Consider the following 27,562-nt stretch of genomic DNA (forward strand, 5'->3'; position numbering starts at 1 on the left):
TAATGGAAATGGAAAAGGTGCAAAAGAGAGTGACTAAGATGATTACGGGGCTGAGGCACCTTCCTTATGAGGAAAGGCTACGGCGTTTGGGCCTCTTCAGCCTAGAAAAGAGGCTCCTGAGGGGGCACATGATTGAGACACAAAATTATGCACGGGAAGGAAAGAGTGGATAGAGAGATGCTCACATAACACCAGAACCAGGGGACATCCACACAAATTGAGTGTAGGGATAGTTAGAACAGACAAAATAAAATATTTCTTTACTTGGCGTGTGGTTGGTCTGTGGAACTCCTTGCCACAGGATGTGGTGATGGCATTTGGCCTGGACGCCTTTAAAAGGGGATTGGACAAGTTTCTGGAGGTAAAATGCATTACGGGTTACAAGCCATGATGTGCATATGCAACTTCCTGATGTTAGAAATGGGCTATGTCAGAATGCCAGATGCAAGGGAGGGTGCCAGAATGAGGTTTCTTGTTATCTGGTATGCTCCGTGTGGCATTTGGTGGGCCGCTGTGAGATACAGGAAGCTGGACTAGATGGGCCTATGGCCTGATCCAGTGGGGCTGTTCTTATGTTCAAGTCTGAGGTTGGTTGACAATAAATACTGTATCAACTTCCCAAAGTTAGTTGATTCTATCTTTGATTTAATACAATGTCACAGATAAAGAATATTACTGCGATAATATACAGTGTGCATTACCAAAATGCGGTCAGACAACAGAACAATTACATAGTGGGATATGTATTATTTTGGCCACCAAACCATGGATAGGATATGGAAGAGCTGGAAAAGGTGCCGAAGAAGGGAACTGAAATTATCAGAGGGCCTGGATCATTTGTTTTAATGAGGAAAGGGTATAACATTTTCAAACTTTATAGTTTGTGAAAAGAATTAAGGGGAAATGATTGAGATGTAGAGAACTATGCTTGGAGTATGCTATACACATATGCTATGTGTATGGAGAGAGACTTTTCTCCCTTCCACAATACCTGAATCAGGTGCTACTTCACACAGTGCAGAATCAGTCTGTGGAATTCATTTCTATAGGGTTTGGTGGCAGTGGCTCAGGTGACTTCAAAAGGAAATGGGACATGGGGAACAAGTCCATCATGACTAGTGGCCATTGATAGTTGTGGGGTCAGTGGCAGCATATCAGAATACCTGTGGCTGGCAGGGTAGCAGCAAGAGCAAAGTCCTCCCTTATCTCCTGCTTATGGACTCTCCCAGGGCGTGAAACGGGACTAGGAGTGGTTTGAGCCTGGTCAAGCCAGGAGCTCCCCTTCTCAAGAACCCATGAGGTGCCAGGGGCCTGATGGTAAACGTGGTTAAGTCCTACACTGTTATCAAGAGCAAACATGTGGAAGATTTTATTTCAGTCATTTCTGCCCAACATTGCGCAGATGCAACACGCGGGTCAAATGTGCAGGTGTGAGCCGGGCAGAGGTGGGTCAAGGTCCTGTTCAAGGGCGGTCTTGCCCTGGAGGAAGCCGACAGGCCTGCCTGGAGCAAGATGGGGGGGGGGGTGTTCAGGAGTGCTGGGAACGGTGCTGGTGCCACCTGCAGACGTAAGCGCAGCCGCCATCTGTAGCTGGGGGTGGCGGAAGACGCAGGGCCGTGTCAGTTGTGGCACCGCCACGCTGGAAGCGGCTGCCAGAAGAGCTAAGGGCAGCCTCCTCAGCACATGGCTCCTGCCGCCTGGCCTGCGGGGAGGCCATTCCCAGGGGCCACTACGCACTCGGGGCAGGGGAGCGTCTCTGGCCAGGCCGCAGCCGTGCTCGTGCGGCGCCTGCTGCTCCAAGGGCCTCGTTCCACGAAGGGAGCTCGGGGTGCAGAGGGCACGCCTGACTCAGTGCCGGTGGCGTAGCTGGAGGGGGCCTCGGCGAGGTGGGAAGCGGCCCCCCCTTTAGAGGGAGGTCAACAGCCTCCATGCGGCTCCGTTTTGCTCAAACGGAGGGGCCGCCGGGCCGCCTCAGCGCCCTGCCCCCTCCAACTACGCCACTGCTCAGCACTGACGTCACTGGGCCTCTGCTCGGCTCCCTGCAGGGGCGTCGCCTTTCCCCCCTTCCAGCGGAGTGAAGGAGCGGCGTTTCCTTTCAGGCCGGAAGTTGGTATGATGACATGGCCGCCTCCAGGAAAAACTTCCGCCTCCAGGTGTACCAGAGGCACAGCCAGAAAGCGGCCACGCAGCCTCCACTTCCGGTTCTGTGCACGCTTCCGGTTCCGTGGGAGCAAGTGCCCCTGCCGTACTACTCCAAGAAGCGGCGCTCCAGCACTCACAGGTGCTGCTTCTCGAACGCCCGCGGTAGGGAGGCTCCGTCTCCCTGCCTTGCAGACCGTTGGCCTCAGTCTCCTTGAGGCGTGTCTCCCCGTCGTCCGGTGCTGAAGTTTGATTGGCTCTGCTGATGAGTCAGCGCCGTTCAAGGAGGACTTTGAAGGCCCGTGTTTATCCCGCGGTTCCACTCGTTTGTATCTGTAACAGGCGCTTCGACGCGCCTGTTTGGACCCCCTCGCGATCCGTACACGGCACTGCAGCCGGAAACCGGAAGTCTCTACGGGAGACGATAGAGTCGCCTGCCATCCCGAACTGTTCTCTTCCGGTGCGCCGTCCGGGTGGAAGGAGTCGCTTGAGCGCCGCTTGGTGTTGTTCCTAGTCGCGGAGCTGCGCGGAGGCTACCGCCATGGTGAGAGCGCCCGGCCCGCGCCAGCCCCCTCCTTCCTGTGCCTCGGCTAAGCCGTCTCCGGGGCCGCCCACGCTTGGCTGCCGCCTACCTTCCTTTGACCAGGGCTACCGGCGCGGGTGGGCGCGGTGTGGATGCTCCGCCTGCCAGGGCTGAGCTTGGGGCGGGAGCTCAGGGAGGCCCCCTCAGGCGTGGCACTTGCCGGTGGCCCAGCAAGAGCGGCCCCTCCCTCCTCTGCAGGTGCCCCGTGCGCGCGCGCGTGCATGTGTTGTGTGTGTTCGTAGGTAGGTATTTATTGGTAGGTAAGAGTGTGTGTGTGTGTGTGTACACACGTGTATGTACATATATATGTATATGGGTGTGTATACACACATACATACACACACCCATGTTCCAGAAATTGAACTCTTCTTCTGAGGCAGAAACTCAACAAATTCAGCATCAGGCATGCGCGCGCGTGCACACACACACACACGTGTGTGTGTGTGTATATATATATATATATAAAGTACATACACACACATGTATATACATGTATATGTACCTGTGTGTGTGTGTATATATATACGCACACATATATACACACACACATAGTTGCATATATATATACATACATATATATCCACACGCATATATATATACATATACGTCTACAAGCACGCACACTCACATATATATAAATACAAGGGGCATGTGTCATGAAGCACAAACTACTGCGGCAGATGGTATGTTAGAGCCCAGCCCTGTCCAATTTTCCAGTGTTGGTGCAGCCCCAAGAAAGGGAACAAATGTTCCTTACCTGGAGGAGACCTCCGTGACTGCCCCCCCCCAAGGATGCAGCGCATGGCCCCTTGGCACGAATGCATCAGTGCTGGAAAGCTGGCTAGGGTTGGGCCCTTAAACTCAGCCATTTTACAGCCCTTAGTGAAAAGGCATGGGAAATGTTAAGCCTTAATGACAGCTGCGAGTTGAATCTCCCTGGGGGGCATTCACATCCTTCACATCTGAAAGGGCCGGTTCTGTGACCACCTTTGTAGATATCGGGAAAAGGGCTTTTCAGCATGTGGGCAGGTTCATGGGGGTCTCCCAATAGGGGTACCAAATCACTGGCTGCCTTCAGAGCCAGCTGTTTGTTCTTCTCCAAGAGGGAATGGGTGATAACAGTTGGTGGGTGTTTAACTAGACTGGCTTGGAAAGCTTGAGGAAAACTACTAAAAGATAGAGGAGATCCGTACTTGTATAGAAATGACAAGGATGTGAGTGAAGTTGTCAGGACTGTGAAAGAAGGCACCGCTCACCTGTATGTACTGTGGTTGTTCTTCATTGTTGAACATACTGCTCAAGAATTTACACATCCAGGAGTGTGATCTGGGCCATGTTGACCTAACTTCCTTTCTGGTGATTTGTATGCTTCTACATGTTTTTCAAAACAGTTGGTCATGTGTCCTCTTAAGACTTTGAGAGCATCCAGGACCTGGTTGCTTACAAAAGTTGTTTTGCAGAAACTGAAAGGAATTGCAGAGATCACTGCTTGCAATAAAATGGAGTGTTTGGGGTGATGTTGCCTAGATGCTGCTTCACTATAAAATCTAACCTTCCTACTTTCTCTTGAAGCTTCAGCGCTTTTATAACTTCCATTTAGTGTTAGTTTAATGGTTCTTGCCCATATATACACAGCCCATAATATTGCACGAAATGGAAAATTTGACCCTATTCCATGTTGATTTGCAAGATTTCAAGAGTTATCAGTGTATAATACTATCTAGATTGCATTTTATTTCTAACGATTAAAAAAATTCTCTCTCTCTCCATCCCTCTCTTTAGGCTCGAAATGCAGAAAAGGCAATGTAAGTATGGTCTGTATCTTGATAGTATTTCAGGGAGACAAGAAAATGCAGATGAGCTACTTGTTGGCTTTGATCAGCCCACAGGAATTCTTTGTCAGCAACTCTTCTGTTGCACGTCTACAGTTTTTAGCATTTTCACCTTAGTGGTGTTTACTTGTGCTGATTGCCCACATCTTGTCCAAGGAATTTCACAGAATGACACGCAAGCTACTCATACCTGAAATGCGTGAATTTGATCTGCTCTTCTGTTTCTCACAAGAGTTATTTGTCACTTCCAGTGTGCAATCTGAACATGTGTTATCATTGTTTATTTGTTAACAGTTTTACTTATATTGGTTGCAGAATTTCTATTGATAATGAAACTGATTTGTTCAGTGTGTACACATTATAACACTTTTTAACTGAGATTTGATTCCTCTGAGTACTTTGGAAAAACTGATTGCGGCAGAGACTGATAGATGTTGAACTAAACCTTCTCCTACCTTTTAGGACTGCTTTGGCAAGATTTCGCCAGGCTCAGTTAGAAGAGGGGAAAGTTAAGGTGAGCTGGAAAACTCTATATTTAAATGCACTCCTTGGAATTGGAATGACACATTACAAATACCTATTACACGTACTAGCTGAAGTGTTCATTGCCTCACCTGTTGCAATGCGCAGGCCCCAACCAAGTGTTAAAATATATATTTTTATCCAGGAGGTTGCACAGTATACATTCTCTTATACTAAGTAGTGTGCATTCTCTCATGCTAAGTAGGGTAGCAGTCAGATGGAGAAGGATCTTGAGTTGAAATAGTCTTGTAAATGAACAATACAAACCACTTGCCAATCACAAATACAGTATACTGATGGGCTGGTGTTTATGCAAACAACATAGATAAGATGTTTCTAGAAATACCTTTAGAATTCATTTGCTCAGATGTTGACCTGTTTGATTCCTGCATACTGTTTGGGCATTAGAAAGAACAGCTTCTACTGATTTAGAATCGAAGCAGAGCATATCCCTTGCTTTAGAAGGCAAAAGTCATGTGTTTCAATGATAGACCAATGCCTTTGCATTTAAGCATTGGACTGATGCCTTTTTACACTCATTGGGATCATATGCTCCTTGTTTGCTCCCATGGTTATTCAAGGAAAACTAGGAGCAATCCTCATGAGTTTCACCTCCTTAACATTAGTCTTACTAAAGAATCAACTATTGAATTTTTTTTGCTCAGAACAATTAATAGCTTGAGCATTGCACATGATACCATGCTGTAGCCCTGGCCAGCCATGTGATGCTTCATTACAGATAACTGTTCTGTAATTTATTTCAATATTATAGCTATTGTAAGTTTGTATGTATATTGGTGCATTCATAAATTAGAGAAGGAAAAAGCATAAAGTTAATGTGAACAGTAACAGAGCCTTTCCTCTTGGTTCACAACTTGAGGATGTGAAGAAAGGGGAAACTCTGGAAAGACAGGAAAATAGGAATTTAACCCTACAGCAAAATTCCTAAGAAATTCCCCAGTTGCCATTCTCCCCATAAGTCATTCTTTCTCATCTTTCCTAGCCCTGTTTTCAGACTAGATCTAAAAATAGGGGTTCCTCTCCCTATCTTTATTTGCTATATTTATTAAATCTTCATCCTGTTCCTCAATATTCATGCAACTGCCAAGTGCTCCCAAAGGCTGGTATTGTGAAAGATAACTTACATGAGAACGGCCCCGCTGGATCAGGCCATAGGCCCATCTAGTTTCCTGTATCTCACAGTGGCCCACCAAATGCCCCAGGGAGCACACCAGATAACAAGAGACCTGCATCCTGGTGCCCTCCCTTGCATTGGCATTCTGACATAACCCATTTCTAAAATCAGGAGGTTGCACATACACATCATGGCTTGTAACCTGTAATGGATTTTTCCTCCAGAAACTTGTCCAATCCCCTTTTAAATGCATCCAGGCCAGATGCCGTCACCATATCCTTCGGCAAGGAGTTCCACAGTCCGACCACATGCTGAGTAAAGAAATATTTTCTTTTGTCTGCCCTAACTCTCCCAACACTCAATTTTAGTGGATACCCCCTGGTTCTGGTGTTATGTGAGAGTGTAAAGAGCATCTCTGTATCCACTTTATCCTTCCTGTGCATAATTTTGTATGTCTCAATCATGTCCCCCCTCAGGCATCTCTTTTCTAGAAGAGGCCCAAACGCCGTAGCCTTTCCTCATAAGGAAGGTGCCCCAGCCCAGTAATCATCTTAGTCACTCTCTTTTGCACCTTTTCCATTTCCACTAGGTCCTTTTTGAGATGTGGCGACCAGAACTGGACACAATACTCCAGCTGTGGCCTTACTATCGATTTGTACAACGACATTATAATATTAGCTGTTTTGTTCTCAATACCTTTTCTAATGATCCCAAACATAGAATTGGCCTTTTTTACTGCCGCCGCACATTGAGTCGACACTTTCATCGATCTGTCCACCACCACCCCAAGATCTCTCTCCTGATCAGTCACAGACAGCTCAGAACCTATCAGCCTATATGTGAAGTTTTGATTTTTTGCCCCAGTGTGCATGACTTTACACTTACTGACATTGAAGCGCATCTGCCATTTTGCTGCCCATTGTGCCAGTCTGGAGAGATCCTTCTGGAGCTCCTCACAATCACTTCTCCTCTTCACCACTTGGAAAAGTTTGGTGTCATCTGCAAACTTAGCCACCTCACTGCTCACCCCTGTCTCCAGGTCATTTATGAAGAGGTTGAAAAGCACCGGTCCCAGGACAGATCCTTGGGGCACACCACTTTTCACCTCTCTCCATTGTGAAAATTTCCCATTGACACCCACTCTCTGTTTCCTAGTCTTCAACCAGTTCTCAGTCCATGAGAGGACCTGTCCTCTAATTCCATGACTGTGGAGTTTTTTCAGTAGCCTTTGGTGAGGGACCATGTCGCACGCCTTCTGAAAGTCCAGATATATAATGTCCTCAGGTTCTCCCGCATCCACATGCCTGTTGACCTTTTCAAAGAATTCTATAAGGTTCGTGAGGCAAGACTTACCCTTACAGAAGCCATGCTGATTCTCCCTCAGCAATGCCTGTTCGTCTGTGTGTTTTGAGATCCTATCTTTTATGAGGCATTCCACCATCTTACCCGGTATAGATGTTAGGCTGACCGGCCTATAGTTTCCCGGGTCCCCCCTCTTTCCCTTTTTAAAGATCGGTGTGACATTTGCTATCCTCCAATCTTCTGGCACCGTGGCCGTTTTGAGGGACAAATTGCATATCTTAGTCAAGAGATCAGCAACTTCATTCTTCAATTCCTTAATAACTCTTGGGTGGATGCCATCAGGGCATTTAATTTATCAATGAGGTCTGAAACATCTGGAGTTTTTTCAGTAGCCTTTGGTGAGGGACCGTATCAAATGCCTTCTGAAAGTCCAGATATATAATATCCACGGGTTCTCCCGCATCAACATGCCTTTTGAACTTTTCAAAGAATTCTAAAAGGTTTGTGAGGCAAGACTTACCCTTACAGAAGCCGTGCTGATTCTCCCTCAGCAAGGCCTGTTCGTCTATGTGTTTAGACATTTAGCATTAAACTTATCATTTGTATGGTGCTTTCAGTGTGAGCAAAGCACTAAATGTGTATTATCTTTATGTAATCCTTACATCAATCCTGTGTGATAAATGCTGTTATCCCCATATAGGAGTTTGGGAGCTGAGGCCATCTAGTGAGTTCATGGTAGATGAGATTCAACCCTTGGCAGTCGTGATTTGCCACTCAGTATTAGGAAAGGGAATTTGATAATTTGATAATTTCAGGGTGGCTACTGAGAATACCACACAGTGTGGAACTGTGCCATTTCTGTAGTAGTGCCTCAACTGGTATTACGCAGATTAGGTGAGAATGACATATTGACTGCTTTGGTTCTGTATTTATACTGCACAATTACGGATTTTTGGAACTACAAATAAAAATTTGTAAGAGTGTGATAAGATATTTATGTATTCTTTTCAAACAGGAACGGAGGCCATTTCTAGCATCGGAATGTAATGAGCTGCCTAAAGCTGAGAAATGGAGGCGACAGGTATTCACTTTGTTGAGATGGTATGATGAGGTTCTGAGCTATAATCATAGCTACACAAAATAATGCTTGATGTTGTCGTTGTAGCATCTGATCCTAGAGATTTTTTGGAGTACTTTTGTCTCTTAACCACATTTCATACACAAGGAAGGTAAAGACTGATAGCTGCTGGTGTTCCCTCTTAGCATTTTGGGAAATATGGGAAGGTTCTTTTGGCTTGCTACTTCAAAGCTCGTACTATTGGGATACTTTTCAGATAAAGATGCTATTTTTCTTCCTCTGATCACTAGCATTCCATAGTGTTTTTATTTTATAGCCTTGGAAAGATAAGTAATTCAATAACAAAGTCACAGCCATTTCTGTGTTGTGATGGGATGGGAGAACACTACATCGCTTCCAAATATTTAAAATATTTATATACAGGTGTGTGCCACTTAACAACGAACTGCATAAGGATGGTCAAAGTGCACAGCAAAGAGGTCTTAATGAGGCAATCAGGTCTCCCATAGCCTGCAGCAGAGTGTCTGTTTACCACAACAGAGAGGCTCTTAATGCAAAGAAGAGGCAGTCTATATCCAGTAGCCTGTGCAGCCAGCAAGTGTCTGGCAGGGAGTGATTGTTTACACATCTAAGGCACTTGATTGGATGGGATGTTAGCTTAACAACCTAATTGCATAACAATGGGAATTGGAGAAGGTAACCCTGTCCTTAAGTGGCTTGTGCCTGTACAGCTTTTCAGCAAACAGGTTCTTACACAGGTTCACATAGCAAATCAATACAATTGTTCCTTGTCTCAAAAGGGCTCACAATCTAAAAAGGTTCAAAAGAAACACCAGCTAATAACATCTGCTGAAATATCAGAGGAGCACTACTTTGAAAAGTGATACAGGATTTGACTGCCTGTGATTGGTAGGATATCCTGTGATCTCCTATTGGTAGGAGACCAATATCTTCCAAATCCAAAAGGGAGAAAAACATTGTGAAAGGATTTGCTTCAAAAGATGCATCTTAATTGTAAAGCTGCAGAAACTACATTACAGTGCAGCACTGAGATGTAAATGTAGAAGAATGAGTTAGGTTTAAAGTTTCTTCTAGAAAGGAACTAGAACAGGGGTGCCTGCACTTTTTTGGCTCGAGAGCTACTTTGAAACCCAGCAAGGCCCGGAGATCTACCAGGGGGGAAGGAAGCATCTGACAGACACCCCCTTTGATGTATGGAGCCCCTGCTGGACCAGGTCAGAGGAGGCCCACCAAGTCCAGCTTCCTGTGCCCCACAGTGGCCCACCAGATGCTTCAGGAAGCACATGGGAGGCCTCTCCTCTCTCCCCACCCCACATACTGGGGGCAGCCACAGGTCCCCCCAAGAGGCACATGCCCAGCCTTGCTGCACTACAGGGGGGAGGAGCTCCCCACTCCCCGCCCCCCCCAAACTCTTTGTGGCTGCGCCCCGAGACCAGCAGGGAGAGGGAGGCATTGCAGGTCCTCCCCGGAAGGGGTGGGGGGCTTCCCCGTTTCCATGGAGAGGGGCTGCGTGTGCAGGCGGCAGGGGGGTTGTCTCACCTGTCAGCCCCGACCGAGGGACTGGAAGGGAAGGGGAGGGTCACTTGGGGCCTCTTGCGGCTACCGCCATCAGAGCGACTCCATCTCGAACTCCCGCCACTGAAGAGCAGCTAAAGTGTCAGGTTTAGTGTCAGCTAAATAGTCACTAGATGAAACTGACATATTAACAGTTTGGAGAGACAGGGCTCCGCGATCTACTCATTTTGCCTCGCGATCTACCTATTGAGCACCCCTGAACTAGAATGTTTTTTTGCTGCTGTTCAGACCCAAGCTCTCAAAATGTGTGGCAAGCCTCTCCTAGAGAATGTGGACACTTCTAACTGATTTTCTGTGTCTCCTATTTCGAGCTGCTTGTTCCCTAGCAGAGCATAAAGGCATAAGTATCTGCAGTGTCAAAAACCCATCATTTCACCTCAGATATGCTGATGTGCAGTCAAATGGGAGGGGAGCACTGCTGGCATGAATACCAGTCTCAAGAGCAGTGGTCATGCCGTTCCTGATTTTTAAGATGTGCTATATTTACCGTGACTCTCATCTTCTGTTCATGCCAGACTTGGAAGAGTCAATATTTCATGCATGGCAAAATATGCCAGGAAACTTATTTTATATCCTGAGAGATGCTGAGTATTTCAGCTTGCAAATTAGGCTTGCTGTGAGAGAGACAGTTTGAGACTTTTGATTTGAAAAAATTACAAAGGGAGTTCTGTAGTAATCCGTTGTTGAAAAAATAAGTCCAATAGTACTCCGAAGTATTATTAAAAAAAATACCTGTATTATTAAAGTCTAACCTGCTTTTCACAGCATAAACTGTTATGGGCTCAATGTCCTTTACGCTTTAAGAGTACAGGCTGGACCTCGTTAGCTGCTGGGGATTCATTCCTGAACCCCCCCCCCCCAATGGATACCTAAACCCATGGATAATTAAATAAAATGCCCTTCTGATGCTTCCGGGGGCCATACGGGCCACACAATCTTTCTTCTACGGACTCAAAAAGCATCCTGGACACAACCAGAACAGGATCTGGTTGTGGTTCTCACTGAGGTTCAGGAGGTCCTCAGTGGGTCTTCTAGCTGTGGGTTCAGAACCTGTGGTGGGACAAATCTGCAAGTTCCAAGTCTGTGGATAAAGATTTGTCCACCTGTTCGACAAAGTGTAGGATAGAGGCCTATGTCTGGTTAGCCATTTGCTCTTACTGGTTAAGACTGCACCTATACCCATTAGGGATTGCTCCTCTAATCCTCCAAGATGAGTATAAATCTAGGTGGATTAAAGGGCTGGAATGAAAACTGTCCGCTCTGGAATTTTCCATGCCATTTTTGTTTGACATGGGACTGGCTCAGGCGGGAGTTAGGATTAAGCAGCGGATTTTTGACATAGAGCGCCAGGAAGACCTTAATCATGTCAGAAAGTTTTGTGTCAAGAAGGAGCTCAGATATAGTTTGCCCTCAGCTGTAGTGGAAGAACGCTTTCAGAAGGTCCAATTTTTGGAGTCACTGTGTGCTAAAGCAGAAGCACTCTGAGGGTTTGAAAACTGGAGCAACAGAAAGTCAAAGCAATGAATGGGAGGTAGCCAGAGGACAAGCAGCCTGTCTACTGTACCTGATTGTTGCAGAGGGTCCCTGTTCTAGGATTAGAGGTTCCTGTTCTGAGACTAGAAGTCCCTGTTCTAGGATTAGATGTCCCTGCTCGGGCGCCAGATGTTGCAGTGACCCTTGGGGGAGCAACCAAGCCCCCAGGCTAGGTTGCTGAATAAGTGCAGGAAAGAATCAAGGAGCCAAGGAAGAGACGAGAGACAGACTTTTAGATTCAAAGCAGAGAGAGAGAAAAGCTGATTCTACTAGCCGCCTCCTGCGTTTTTATTGTACTTGCAACATTGACAGCTACATTCAGTTCTCAGATAAAGCCACATTAGAATCTCGTACAGGGGTGAGAACAATGGGTGCTTCTTCACAGAGTGCTGTATCAGCTATTGTCACACTTCAGCCTGGGAACTAGCATTCCTTGTCGGTTTGCCAATAACAAGGGGGGTTTGCCCGCAATTGCCATCGTACCAAGGCTTTCTGTGTGCTTCTGCTTAAGCACTTGAAAATACCACATTGTCCCCCTTTTTATTTATTTAAATTTTGAGATAGCATTTGGCATTGTGGGGTCATTTGACACCATGCAAAATGGACATTGGGATTTCACCATGAATTACATTTACATTATAAGATCATGAGCTATGCAAACATTGGGAAAATTTAAAAACTTGGTTACATACTATGCACTCCCTTAAGGGGGGTGCTAAATGACTATCTTTTAACACAATTATAAAAAGCAAAAACAAACATAAGAACAACAACATTGAACTTTTTATTAGGGGTTCTTGGTTCACTGGATGTCTTCAGGAAACTTTAGTGCCACGCATCTTCACGCACTGTGCTGACACTTAAAACATTTCTGTGAAAATAAACAGAATAGCAGAATCTTGCTGCTAAGTTATTAATGAAGCTTGCCCTTTTACTCTGGGTCCGGCAATTATCTGTAAAAGCACATGGGGGTAAAAGCACATTATATTTAAGCATTGAGAGAGTGTTAGAGTTAGAAGTGAGAGTGAGTGAAGTTACATCAACATCTTAAGGGATTTATGTCTAAGCATTGAGTATGTGTGTGAGATTCAGAAGTGAGAAGAAGAGAAAAGCTTGTATGTGTGTTATTACAATGTGGGGTTCTCTCTTTGAAACACATACATTTTTTACTGGAAACAATTCTGTTTCATCTTACACATATAATTCACATACTCTCTGCAGTCAGCAAATGGCATTGCACTTTTAATCACAATGACTTCATTTTTCATAACCATTGTATGACTTACTCTGGTCTTTGAAATGCAACATAACTGTTGCTAAACTGCTATCTTTTGCACTCTCTGTGAGAATCTGAACTTTGAACTGGAAATAACCTTGTGTAAACCTTTCTGATATAATTAAACCACTACAACTAATTTAAAATATTACTATCTGCTAGTCACTTATATATGAAAACAAAAAGGCCTTAAGGGCTTGATTAAAACTATAGGATTCTGATGGAACAGGATAGAATCAGTCAAAGCTATGGGAACAGGGAGACTTTTTAAAAGCCTGAATAGCTTTGTTATTACCTTTACATAAACATCTTAATAAAAAGAGGTGTAGCTCTGACTAATGACAGAATAAGGTTTAGTTTGACTTTAAAGCTGTAATAACTGCTGCTGGTGGACAAAATGGCTGATGGTTGCCGTTCTGAAAGGTGTGTGGAATGAGAGACACTGAAAAGTTAGGGAACTACTACAAACTAAACTGAAAGGGAGGGGTGAGTTTAGCTTGTTAGTAGCAGTTTGAGGATCAGAACTGGAGCCAAGGTGTTTAAAGCTCTCTTGTACAATTTGCTCTTGTTATAAAGTGTGGTTTTTTTTTTCTGACCTTCCCTTTGGTATGTAACTACCCCCCTGGTTGGAAACCCATCAGTGAACACTGTGACTGCTTTAGGGATGGGAGTTGGGTGTCTGACTGCTGTAAGGCTGCTGCAAGGAGACTAGCTTTGTGACTGTGGGTGCCTATATTCTGGCAAGTTCTAATCATGTCTGCCAGAGTTAAGTTCCAGACTGCTGATAAGGGTTGAAGTGCCTTTCTGCAGTCCTCATTGGCATTGTCTATAGCAAGTTTCATTAACAGCTCTTCTGCTGCTTCATTATTGTCCACTTGCTTGCCAATGGCTTCCTGGAGGCAGTTCACAAAATCCACGTAGGATTCTGCCGCCCCCTGCCTAATTGTTGCAAAAGACTTTCCAGGCAGCCCTGTTACAGGGACTTTATGTAAAGCCCGTAGTGCACAATTGGCTGTTTCACTTAAATACTGGTCCCCTAGTTGTACCTGCATGTCTGTAGTGCTGAATTGGCCTTCTCCTGCTAGCTGTTCCCAAATTACGTTGTTTTTTGGATTTTGTGCGCGCAGGCGTGCAGCGTGGATTTCACAAGTTTGGCGAAACTCATTAAGCCACACTGCATTTTGTGCAGGAGTTAAAACCATGCGCATGAGAGATTTCCAATCATAAGGAACTAGACGGTATGCATTGGCAATTCCTTCTAGCAACCCTCTGGAATAGGTGCTTGTGATGCCAAAATCCTTGAGTGCAACCCTTACCTCTTTCAGTGCTGAATAAGGAAGAGTTTGCCACACTCTAGTAACCTGTCCTTGTGCATCGTGACCCTGCACCACAGGACAGAGCAAGGATAGCTCGAGGGATTCTTCTGCTGTTAAATTCTCTGACTTCATGGCCTGGCGAGCCATGGCTTCCATGAAGGAGGGTTGTCTAATGTTTGGTGGTTCTTTTTGCTCTAACAGAGCTGGTGCAGAAGGGGGAGGAGGAAAAATACAAGGGCTTTTAGAAGGAGCATTGTTACTCTCCTGCCCTGGTGGCTCTGGCTTTGGAGTGTAGCTTTTGACAGCATTTAAACAAAGATGCCATAAATGAAGAACTTGAATAGAAGCCCGGGGTTCTTTATGTAAAGTTTCTCCTATACGTTCCCAATCGTGTACCCTAAAAGTGCCTGCCTCCGGATACCATGGGCATTGTTCTCCAATTATGCGCACTAAGTCTGTGACCTCCTGCGAGGAAACAGAATGCTGTGCTTTTCGGAGGAGGAACCGTAAGTCATTGCGATGATGCTCTTGCTCAGCCGAAAGGCTGGAACCCATACTCACATGGGATCCCGAAGGATGATTGACGCGTCTGTAACCTGTGCAAGGCGAGGTGAGCGGGCTGTAGTCTGCGTGGCCCCTGTTTCAGGGTCAGATGAAGCAATGACTGGGAAGCAACCCGAAACAGGCTACTTGATATAGAAAAGAGCAAAGAAGCTTGTTTCCTATACTTAGCTGGCCCCACGTCTGGGCTCCTGGTATAGCTACAATAGCGTTGAGAAGCAACTTGACTTCAGAGACAGGATGCTTATAAGAACAGATGCAGTGAAAAGTCAGAGAGGCAGAATAAACCCGAATGTAGCAACGCAAGGCTGCCTGGGAGACACACAAGACTGTATCTTGTTGCCTGAGGGAGAGTGCTAAAGCAGAAGCACTCTGAGGGTTTGAAAACTGGAGCAACAGAAAGTCAAAGCAATGAATGGGAGGTAGCCAGAGGACAAGCAGCCTGTCTACTGTACCTGATTGTTGCAGAGGGTCCCTGTTCTAGGATTAGAGGTTCCTGTTCTGAGACTAGAAGTCCCTGTTCTAGGATTAGATGTCCCTGCTCGGGCGCCAGATGTTGCAGTGACCCTTGGGGGAGCAACCAAGCCCCCAGGCTAGGTTGCTGAATAAGTGCAGGAAAGAATCAAGGAGCCAAGGAAGAGACGAGAGACAGACTTTTAGATTCAAAGCAGAGAGAGAGAAAAGCTGATTCTACTAGCCGCCTCCTGCGTTTTTATTGTACTTGCAACATTGACAGCTACATTCAGTTCTCAGATAAAGCCACATTAGAATCTCGTACAGGGGTGAGAACAATGGGTGCTTCTTCACAGAGTGCTGTATCAGCTATTGTCACACTTCAGCCTGGGAACTAGCATTCCTTGTCGGTTTGCCAATAACAAGGGGGGTTTGCCCGCAATTGCCATCGTACCAAGGCTTTCTGTGTGCTTCTGCTTAAGCACTTGAAAATACCACATTAGGATGTTCAGTTGTATACTATGAATGCATTGTTGTTTTTATGCTGGTCGGTGACCGTAATAAAACTGAACTGACAAAGTGTAGAAGTATTGCAAGGTACAATTTAAAAATAAACAATTGTTGCTGATGTTGCTCAGAGAAAATAATTGCTGCAATTTTTTTTAAAGATTATTGGTGAGGTTTCCAAGAAGGTGGCACAAATTCAAAATGGTAAGTTCTTCATGAAGGAACTATATTATTCTCCTGTATATACCTAAGCTGTTCTTAATTTACAGTTTACATTTTCAGCTTATTTTGGTTTCTGACCTTGAAGCAGAGGTCTAGTTTCCTGATAAGTTGATTAAGATTCTGTCCTTCTAAACATCTAAAGCTTGCTTTTGTTGGAATAGGTTATCTTAACCAGTGTCAATCTTGTATCTGGCAAGTCTTCTAAAGCTTGTCTTGGATTGGGTATCTTTTCAATTATTCTGTTAAATTTTGAATTGTTGAAATCATAATTGGATCAGGTACCTATAACTTCTTTTTGAGCATTTTCTGAGTGTGCAGATCACTTTGCATTCATTATCTTGGTAACATAAGGAAAAACTTGTTGGATCAGGCCAAAGGTTCATCTAGCTCAGGATCTGGGAAGCTCACAAGCAGGAGAGAAAGGCATTCTCTCCCATCATTCCTTCCCTGCAGTTGGCATAGTGTCATGATGCAGCTGAACCCAGAAATATAGTGCATAACCGTCATGACTAGTACTCTCCCTTTAAGGTTGTCCAAGCTAGTGGCCATCATCACATTTGTGACAGGGAATTCCGCAGTCTTATGATGCACTGTGTGAAGTCATATGTCCCTTTGATCTATCCTAATTGTCCTGCCAAGCAGTTTCACTGGATGACCCCTGGTTCTAGTGTTGTGTGAGGCAGGGAGAAAAACTTCTTTATTCACTTTCTCCACACCATATGTAGTTTTGGAAGTTTCAGTCTTGCCCCTCCTCTTCAGTCACCCCTTTTTCAAGCTAAGAAGCCTGAAATATTGTAACCTTTTCTTGTAAGAAAGGTGCTTTGTACAGATTTGTACAGGGCCATTTTAATTAGCAGTCCTATTCTCAATCTCCTAATGACCCCTAGCATGCAATTTGCTTTCTTCACCATGGTCACGTGCCAAGTCAACATCTTCATTGAACTATCTGCCACAATCTCAAGATCTCTTTCCTGATTTGTCATCAGTAGCTCAGACTTCACAGTGTATATGGTTAGGATTTTTTGGCCTCAATGGACATCACTTTATACTGATCAACATTGAACTGTATTTGCCATTTTGTTGCCCTGTAACTCAGTTTGGAGAAGTCCTTTTTGGAGCACCTCACAATCTGCTTTGGTTTTTACTACCCTGAATAGTTTGATGTCATCTGCAAATGTAGCAGCCTTATTGTCCACTCCTAACTCTAGTACATTTATAAGCAAGTTAAAAAGCATGGATCTCAGTACAGATCCTTCAGAGACCCACTTCTTATTCCTTCTGCTGTGAAAATTGTTGATTGGTTTCTACTTTCAGCTTCCTGTTCTGTAACCAGTTAGCTATTCATAAAAAGAAGCAGTCGCTTATCTCCAATAAATTAGCATATAACATGGTCTGGTGCAACCCAGAAGCTGTTGCATTCCCTTTCTTTAAGCAAGTCCCTTCTAATTAGCCAGGAGGGAGAATTTAATGGAACTTGTCTGGGGTATAAATTTGGAAATAGCTTACAAAGGAGCTAGCTCTGTGAGCACAAAGGAACCCCCCAAGAACAGAAACATCTCGGTGACGAAAGATTGAGGCAAACAGGTGAATTAGACATTTGTGCCAGAAGGGCAGGACATTAACATCCCCCCCACTTCTAAGCCCAGCTCCCTAAATAAAATAAAATAGTTATAAATGTAGAAACTACAGTGCGTGCTTTCCAGTGTATTGCAGAGTGCCATATGCATGACTGTAAATGTTTTCTCCTTAAATAGCTGGTTTAGGTGAATTCAGAATTCGTGACTTGAATGATGAAATTAACAAACTCCTAAGAGAAAAAGGACACTGGGAAGTTCGGATAAAGGAGCTAGGAGGACCTGATTATGCAGTAAGTATATTGCAATAACTGGATTTATTTGGAGAAAAGAGCACATAACACACATTTGTCAGTCAGATTGCTAGCAAGGTGAGACCAGGTGAATGCAAAATTGGGCATCCATGCAGTGGAGCACCAGGGCGCAAGCGGTTTGTCTGAACCGTTCATCATGTGATTTGGGCAGATTTTAACTATACTGTTGGGTAGATCTATCCAAACGGTGTGATGCTTTCTCTGCTTTGCAATGTGTAGCAAGTCAGAGAGGAAAGAAAAAAGAACATAGAACCATAGGAGCCCTTCTGGACCAAGCCAAGAGCCATCTAGTCCAGCTTCCTATATCTTACAGTAACCCACCAGATACCTTTGGAAGCACTCTAAACAAGATGCCCATATCTTGAATGTTAACAACCACATTTTGTCTTGTTTCTTTTAAGAGAATTGGCCCCAAAATGCTTGATCACGAAGGAAAAGAAGTTCCAGGAAACAGGGGTTATAAATACTTTGGAGCTGCTAAAGACTTACCTGGGGTTAGAGAGCTTTTTGAAAAAGAACGTATGTATTTTAATAGATAAACACTAGCAATACGAAGTTTGACTCAGCAAAAATGCTGACATTTTCTGATAAAGTGTGTGATGGGAGTTATTTTCTGTGCCTTGTTTTCTGTGAATGTAAAATATTGAACATACTATATATAGCAAATGGTGGCTGTTTTTTGCAGTATATTTACTAATGTCTACAACCTAAGTTGTGAGCCATTTCCCTTCTTTGGAAGAAGCTTCTTCAGAGGAAGGAAGCTTTCAGATACAACCTGTAATTTAAACACTTGTTGATCAAATAGAAGCCCATTTATTTAAGTACTTATGGTTATAATCTCTCTCCTATTTGGAATTATCCCTGCAGTGGGGAAAAAACCAAATGACTTTGATATTGAGAATCATCAAGGCCCCAACTTCTGTCTTACAAAGAAAAATTCATGAAAGGCATGCATGCATCCACTAATATGAAAATAAGTTTAAGGATTGTATGCTACAACATACAGCAATTAGTAAAGTGTCATTATTGACCTTTGTTGAATTTTTTTAGGGACTGTGTATCCTGTGAATGATTCTGTGTGCACCAAATGGATAAGCAGTCATATTCAACATCTACTGATCCTGGCAAACCCTGGCTCTCAACTTTGGACCAGTTCAAACTGACCAATAACTAGAGGTGGTTGTTTCCAATGAGTAAGATAGAATAACAGCCCAAGTCTTAATGAACACAATGGGCTTCTTTCTGAGTAAAATAAATAACACTGTTTTCAAACACCTCCACCAGTATTCCAATCACATCAAAGGGAACATTACCTTCACTGAATGTTCGTTTTAAAATCTAAATGTAGCCTACTGTAAAGCAACACTAGTTCTGCAAATCACACAGATTTTTCTTTATTGCAATAACAGATTGTAAAATGTTTAGCACATCTGTGGTAGGCAGTATAGGTAGTTCAAAGAAGAGGAGAAATTGGTTTTGTCTTTGGAAGAAAAGGTTGAAAAAAAATGGTGACTCATTGTTTGCACACTGTCAATGGATAATCTTACTCAGTGGTTTGAGTACAGGTGCCACGGGTCCAATTGACTGAATTTTCTTGACAAGCTGGTGCTAGAAGGATAACCTGTGAGTTCCAGATTAATCCTCTCTTGGTAATTGAGAGTTACTATTCACTTATTCCTTTAGCTCTTCCTCCTCCAAGGAAGACACGAGCTGAACTCATGAAGGCTATTGATGCAGAATACTATGGCTACAGAGATGAGGATGATGGTGTCCTGGAGCCACTGGAGCAGGAACATGAAAGGAAAGGTAACGCTATTATAGCTTATAGAGCCCTTGAATAAGAGCTTCACATCTAGTTACCTGTACAAAGTATGGGTTGACCCTTTTAAAACTGATGTTTCTGCTTCTTCAGGATTTAACACTTGCACATATTGTGTTTTGACTTATAGTGCCTGATACTACAATAGTGCTACTTGCTCTATTCAAGCTCCTGCATGTTCTGGCTAAAACATTTTCTCATAAATTAAAATTCTATTTTATTAAAAAAAGCCCTTGTGTGCTTTAGATAAGCTTATATCCATACCACCCAGGTATACAAGACAAAAGCTGGTTGTGGGGCTTCCCAGCCCTTGTCCCAGGTTGTAGGGGGAATTCCTCCCTTGTTGTACTCATGATACCCACTTCATGGGCCCTCCTGGTCATCCCTCTCCTTACACTTTGGGAAGTAGCAGGACATGATTTTGAAAGTCGCATCCAAAATGGCCTACATAAATCAACCTCTCTTCCTCATAGCCTACAGCATCCATTTCTCAAATGTGCTTTGTTCCTGTACCGTGAGTGTTAACACTCCTTCCTTTGTGTCTTGAGAGTAAGGACACAATCCAGAGATGCAATTGAGCCAGCATTCTTCTGACTCCCAAATGTTGCAAATGTGCTGTAAGGTACATTTGTGCCATTTGGGAGTCAGCTGGTGCGGAGGCCTGGGCCAGCCCTGAAGAGCCAGATCCAGCCCCTGCACCAACCCAGTGGGTTAAGTTTGCACCAGCCAGTGCAGAGGGTGGCAGGAAGGCGTTTTGGGGGTGGCAAGGGGGCATTTTTGGATAGGAAGGTGGAATGGGAGGAGGATCGGGACCAAGAGGAGGGGTGGGTTCTGTGGTGGCAGCGTGCACCAGATCCTAACCACCATTCATGGGGCTTGAAGTCTGACATGGACTGCTTGGATTTCCCCCTGCTATTTATCAGATGCAGATCCGAGAAATCCCATAGGGGTGGCTAGGGCTCAACATGGGGTAAGGGGAAAAATATTCCCCTACCCCAAAGAGACCTTCAGTCTGGACTTAACCTGCACTGGATACAGCACAGACCACTGTGACCTGTCTGTTCAAGCACAAGTTAGGATTGGGCTGTAAATATCGCTACTCAGCTAAGTTTCAATCACATTTCTCATGCTGTTACGTAGATCCTATGTGGAGCTAGGTCAGAAGGCCTTGCAGACATCAAGATGTGTTCTGTTGGCAGCATTTGTCTTGTTTAGCCTGTTAACAGTATCAAAGGTGGTATACACCAAATTTATTCATATATATTTGAAAATAAATCCCAGTGGGTCTTGCTTCCTGCTTGAATTGTCTGCAGTATTATCTTGGGTATAGGAGAGATGCAGAACAACAAGTGGTGATACAAGGATAGATATATGATGATGGTGTTTGCTTTTATTTTTGAAGTATGTACATTGTTCCCTTGGTGACTTAATATTTTCCCCTTTCTAACTATGGGGCTTCGATTTTAAAGCATCTTTGGCTAGCCTCTCTGGATATATTTTGCAGCAGCTAAAGAAGAGAACAGTGAATTGTGACAAGTTTGAGCAGCCTCTCCCATTAGGCGGTACACACAACCTCAGTTCAGTAGCAAGTCCTGGCACTGTCCACCTCCAGTAATGTAGCAATAGTGAAGCCTGCAAGCTGAGGGAAGCACTTTGTGTTGCTGCCTGGTGGCTTTCTTCTACAGCAGGGGTCTCCAAACTTTTTGGCCAGAGGGCCGCATGGAATATCTGGCACAGTGCTGAGGGCCGGAAAAAAATTTAAATATAAAATTTAAATAAATAAATAAGAGATGGAACTTAGATGAATGAATGAGTGGGCTCATTCACTCAGCCTCTCCGGCCCTCAGAACACCCTCCAGATGCAATCGGAGCACAGCTCTGGTCATGTTCAGTCAAGTGGGCTAGAAGCTTTCAGGGGTCAAGAGGCTGGCCGCAGGCCGGATAGAGACTCGCTGCGGGCCACATCTGGCCCCTGGGCTGGAGTTTGGAGACCTCTGTTCTACAGCACTTGTTTTTGTTCTGTGTTTGTGAGATAGAAAAATGAAAATATGGATCCTGGTCCAGTAGTGTTCATAGACATGCACTTCTCAACCTTCTGTACATTCAGACACAAGCTTCTCTCTTTGGATAAATGTCTTGCATAATCACTCTAAGCTCTGCCTATTTGGCCATAAGTTGCCTGGAGATGTCTCTCCTAGCTCGTTTCATGAATGCGGAGGTGGGAGCTTGACTCCTCTTGCTGCAAAGTACAGTATCCCCCATCTTGAACAAACATTCCCTGACAGACCTGTTTCCAGAAGTGGAGCTGCAGCTGCCACCACCTGGTATGGTCCCTGACTTATGTATCTTATTCATCTTTGGAAATTGCAACAGTTGATGATCCATTGTTAATACTTTAGAACTTAAGTTCTTATGGTGGAGCTGAATTGGATAAAACATTGGAGGGGGAAAATGGGCAATGTTGGGCTAGAAAAAGGTAAGCAGTATAGTATTCTGCAGATGTATATTAACTAATGCATTTCTAAATAAGCTGAAAAGGAGGCTGACATTTGTCACATGTAATTATTTTATTTCTTTTTATCAGCAGCAAAATCTAAATTATAGAGATGCAGACCTTCATCACTGAAAGCTTGGTTATAAACTAGTAAAGAAGACCTGATTATCAAATAAAACCTGGGTGTATGCTATGATAAATGCACACTTTGCATCACATTATTTGGTTTTGAATATAATGGATTTGGATTAGGGAGATAGGTTGAAACATCCATTCAGCTGCCATGAACACAGGCACAGGGATGGGACAGGGAGCCATTTAGTTATTTGATTTTTCTCTGTAAACCGCTTTGTGAACTTTTAGTTGAAAAGCGGTATATAAATACTGTTATAATAATAATAATAATAATAATAATGAACACTATTTCTTGCCCAACCTACTTCAGGATTGTTGTAAGGATAAAATGGGATAACCCCCCCCCCACACACACACACACACAAACCTTTTTTAAGAGAGAGAGAGAGAGAGTGGAATACAAATAAAATTCTTTGGACTGATACTGTGTTTTTTTCAGGGAAGGACAATTAGTTGTGCAAAGAACTTGATTCATTCAGTAGTGCATTCACCAGATTTTGACATCTGTAACAAAAAATCTAGTCTTTTTTGCCTTTCATTTGCTCAACTAAAAAATTTAGAATCAGATACGTTGCATAACCCAGCTTCTCAAACTGTTATAAAAGTATCAACTTATACATGAGAGTGTTAAAATCTAGTCTTGGGAGTTCTTGATTTCTCTTATATACTACTCTAACTTTTTGCTTTTCCAGTTATTGCAGAAGCAGTGGAAAAATGGAAAACAGAGAAAGAAGCACGTCTTGCAAGAGGTGACAAGGAGGAGGAAGAGGAAGAAGTAAACATCTATGCAGTAAATGATGATGAGGTATTGTTGACGTTTCAAGTTTTTAAGTTTTGCTAATAATAGTATAGCACAGCACTTCTCAAACTTTTCAGTCTCCAGAGCGCTTTACACTCCTAAAATAAATTCTCAGGGAGCCCCTCCAGTGCATGCATGGAGTCTAGGGGAGTCCCAGAGCCCCAGTGCATGCATGGAGAAACACAGCACCTAGCCCAATGCCAAACACCAGCAAAGTGCCAGAGTAGGGGAGGAAGGAGGGCCATAAACAAGCTATTGAGAGGGATGGATATGCAAATAGGGGGCATATGGCTGCCACTTGTGGTGTGCTCGTGGAGCCCCTGAAGGAGTCTCATAGAGCCCCAGGGCTCTTACGAGCACACTTTGAGAAACACAGATATATCATGAATGCAAAATCATTCATAGTTAGATACAAAGTGTCTGAAGTATTAGGAAATTTAGATAGTCGTGTGCACTTTGGTGTTTTCATGTATGGGATACACAAAACTACAGACAATAGCAATCCCTCTATATACAGTCATTTTTAGTTTTGCCCAGGAGCCCACACAACCTATAATTTAGGCAACTTTTCCTTGTCCATTTTGGTTGTGAAACCAAGTTAGGTTTCCCTGCAACTTTTCCAGTTTCTGCTTCCCCTCATCCCATTGGCCACTTTGCCTAGCCCCGGCCACTTCTTCCCACATGCCAGGGAGCACAGAACCAAGTGCAGAGCCATCTTCAGCCAATGGGGAGAAAGCCAGGAGGTGCTGGAATGAGTGCTGGAGAAAGACTCCAGACAGGAAATAGAGAGAGACGCTGTACCAGAGAGACGCTGTACCAGTAAAATGCAGAATTTTTTCTGAATATTTTTTGATTCACAAATAACTGAAACAGAAACGACCTGCAGAAACCGGTACGGCACCTGTGCAACTGAGTTACAATTTGTGTTGGCACTTGCCAACACAAATTGTAACTCAGTTGTCTGTAACTTGTGGAGCCAGTGTAATTCCAAAGAATTGCCTGTGGGCAAAGTACGATTTTACTTTTGGCCACTGGGCCAAAATAATTAAAACACAGAAGGGTGCCATCATAAGAATGATGCCTTGGGCTTAATTTTTAGTCACATTAATAATAAAGTATCAGGCTGTAAGACTTTCTCTGGGTTTGCTTTTTAAAGAGAGCAGATGGCAGCTGTAGGGAGGCCTTAATGAAGCTTAGCTTTAACCCTCCCCTCCTTCCTTTCCTTACTGGTAAAACGTGACTGTGTTTTGTTTTTCGGTTGTTGGAATTACCTGTGTTCAGGGCCCATTTTTTCTCATTAGTGTTTCCCTGCACCTTGCAAAATCTCTGCTCTCCCTGTGCCAAATCAGCCTTGGGCACACTGAGTGCTTCCTTCATTCTTTCCCTTCCTTCTGCTGCCAGGAATCCCCAGAATTATCCAGTATTATTGAGGTGTTTTTCCCTGTTGCCACAGCAAGCAGTCACTATTTTCAGAATTATTGAGCTGCTCTGCTTGTCTGTTTTGCCTTGTTTTCACAGCTGTTCCTCCTTCAAAGCCCCAACCAAGCCCATTCATAAGTCAGATGTTTATAATTTGAACATCCATAACACAGGAACTTTCTATATTCTTGAAAACTGTGGAATTCAGTGGGGTTTACTCCCAAGTAAATTCCTCCAAATGTTGCTGCTTGCCAAAAATTGAACCGCCTTGGTGTATTTTTAATGTGTTTCAGTCTGATGAAGAAGATGGAATGGAAAAGGAAGGTGAGGATAGCCAACAGAAGTTTATTGCTCATGTCCCAGTGCCATCACAACAAGAGGTAAGAACAAAGAGAAAATGAAAGATGTACAGGTGGTTTCAAATTCCAGAGGAGTAGCTGTATTACAGTCCAATCTTGAGCTGCCGGGAACGTGGGCTGCCGTGGCACCAAAAATGGCTGCCACAATATCCAGCTTGCCCTGGACAGCTGCCACCAGCTCCTTGGGAGAAGGGAACTTTTGTCCCTTTCCCCTGGGTAAGGGAAGTAGCCCTGCAGTGGGGCTACTTGATTCTGTGACAGCTCTTGAGCTGGCACAGAATCAAGGAGTTTCGTTTCGGGCCATGAGGCCTGAGAAGGGGCTCAGGATTCGGTGGAGCTGAGCTGTCGGTAAAGCTCCCTCTTGCCTCACTCCTTCCCCTGCCACTCCTCCTGCCTGCTTTCCCCCACCTTCCCCACCTTGAAACACCTCCTCCCTGTCTTTCCCTGTACTCCCACTCACCTCGCGACTGCCCAGCAGTCTGGGCAAACACTGGACAGTGGACTGCCAGTCTCCAACAGGTGCTGGCCTAGTGCGGGCTCATTCTGGGCCAACTCTGGTGCTTGGCTGGCTCTAACCATCGCAAACATGTTTAATAATACTAATAATACAGGTATTTCTATATTGCCTTTCTTGGTCCTCAGATTTCTCCTTAGACTTTATTCAAGACGGTTTACATAGGCAGGCAATTTTTAAATCCTCGTAGGGATTTTTACAATTTGAAAGAAGGTTTCTATCTTTCAAGAAACCACAACATTCAGATGTTTCTTTCTTGATCTGGTCGCACATTCTGGCCTCCATCCTCCCACGCTCAGAGCAGATGGAATAGCTCGGCTCAGCTTGTCAGCTGCTTCAAGGTCGCAATGGTGCTGGTGGCCTCGAACTGGCGACCTTCAGATGTTATCTTCAGGCAAATGGACGCTCAACTCTCTAGACCAGACCTCCTGAACCCAATGTTCAGAATTGGATTCTTTGTTACAGTAAAAGCAGCGAAGTCTTGTGTCACCCTAAAGGCTAACAGATTTACTGTGGCATAGTGTAGAACTTTCAGCCGATGTGGAGGTGTGTATACATGTGCACATGCTTTCATTTATGACATAGGCTAGACAGAGAAGAAAAAAACATTGGAGCCAAACAACCTTATGCCGGAGCACCCAATTCATGACATGACAGGCAAGGTATAGGAAACATTGTCAAAGTGTTAGACAAACTTAAAGCAGGGAAAAGGAAGTATTTTGGTATTCTTAACATAGCTGCATATTTAGGGAGGGGGTTCAATAGGCATGTTTTGTTTTTACCCTGTAAATTAGAATAGTAGAAATAGCTCATTATTTGCTGTCTTTTGTCTGAACATATTGAATATTGAGAGAAGAAATTAAACAATTGGGTGGTCTTGCTGGAATTTTATGTCCTTCAGATCAGCAGTTCCCAAACGGATGGGTAGCAAACCACCAGTTAGGTCGCTGGGTCCCTGTGGTACCGTGATCGCTGTGGTGCTGTCGGGGTCATCCCCTCTCTCTGCCCCCACCACTATTTATGGAGGAGTTTGGGAACCCCTTCTTTAGATAGTAGGGAAGATGCAACAGTTATGCAAAATTATTCACTACATTGTTTCAGATCTAGGTATCTTACAAATGCATATGGCATTGAGCCAGGATTGGCCACAGTTGGCATTTTTTCAAGCTTTCATTGGAGAGTTCCTTCTTAGTGTCAACATATTTCTGCATTTGCTATCCTAAGGGTTTCATTGTTTTATTTAAATGCTGACTGTTCTTGATCTGCAGATCGAGGAAGCTCTTGTCCGAAGGAAGAAGATGGAACTTCTTCAGAAGTATGCCAGTGAAACTCTTATGGCTCAAAGTGAAGAAGCTAAAAGACTTCTAGGACTGTAGTACTGTATTTCACACGACCTTTATGTTTTAATAATCCATCCTAAGGCAACAGATAAAACGCTGGGAGCAGCTATGTAAAGCTCTTTGGTTTGGCAGAAGTAATATCTTTGCAAATGCTTAAACAAAAGGTGATCTTTTTCCTGAGCTGATTTCACTCCAGTCCTTTTATTTATTAGTTCCACATTCAGGCTCCAGATAAACAGCTTGCCATTAAGCTGTCTTTTTTTTTAGCAACTGTGCCCCTTTGTGTAATTTCTTTTTTATGAGTAACTTTAACTGTGTTAACACTGCTTTAAATTAGAAAGTAGCATTCTGATATACCATTTCAATCTCAGCCAATTGCCTGTAAATTTGGACTGGAATTGGAAAGCAGTTTCTAAAGCTCCTGGATACTTTGCTCCAATTTTACTGCAGAACTGAAATGACCTGCACAGACCCAAGCTTTTCATTTGCATGGCTCTCACTTGGTTGGATTTCTCAGGTGCTGAATATTTCAGCAAGTAATTCTGTAAATATTGTTTCAGTCTTTTTGTAATTATTTTCAAACTTTTTCAGTAAAGTCTTTTTATACAGACAGATTTGTTCATTGTCTTACTTGCTGCATTGAAAAGATCTGTTTTTCTTTATGAAGAAGTCATGCTTCACCTTGGCTGCTTCAATCTAATTTTTATCACATGAGAGTGTGCTGGTCCCAAAGAAATGGG

The 27,562-nt window shown here is 43.9% G+C and overlaps 1 protein-coding gene across 3 annotated transcripts; it reads left to right on the forward strand.

The window, feature by feature from the left end:
- Positions 1 to 2,236: 2,236 nt before the first annotated feature.
- ISY1 (ISY1 splicing factor homolog) lies at positions 2,237 to 27,428 on the forward strand. 3 transcript variants are annotated; one of them, XM_066617723.1, is made up of 11 exons: positions 2,237 to 2,683; positions 4,505 to 4,527; positions 5,017 to 5,068; positions 8,529 to 8,594; positions 15,995 to 16,037; positions 17,810 to 17,922; positions 18,345 to 18,462; positions 19,627 to 19,749; positions 23,084 to 23,196; positions 24,903 to 24,989; positions 26,751 to 27,428. In XM_066617723.1, the coding sequence occupies exons 1-11, from the start codon at positions 2,681 to 2,683 to the stop codon at positions 26,856 to 26,858; spliced, it is 849 nt and encodes a 282-aa protein (XP_066473820.1). In that variant the 5' UTR covers positions 2,237 to 2,680; the 3' UTR covers positions 26,859 to 27,428. The 3 variants fall into 3 exon arrangements, with proteins under 3 accessions (XP_066473820.1, XP_066473821.1, XP_066473822.1); XM_066617724.1 differs by lacking the exon at positions 2,237 to 2,683 and adding an exon at positions 2,945 to 2,964; XM_066617725.1 differs by lacking the exons at positions 2,237 to 2,683; positions 4,505 to 4,527 and having other exon boundaries at positions 8,529 to 8,614.
- The last annotated feature ends 134 nt before the right edge of the window (positions 27,429 to 27,562 follow it).

The sequence above is a fragment of the Tiliqua scincoides genome, chromosome 2 (genome assembly GCF_035046505.1).
Source record: "Tiliqua scincoides isolate rTilSci1 chromosome 2, rTilSci1.hap2, whole genome shotgun sequence".
Taxonomy (NCBI): Eukaryota; Metazoa; Chordata; class Lepidosauria; order Squamata; family Scincidae; genus Tiliqua; species Tiliqua scincoides.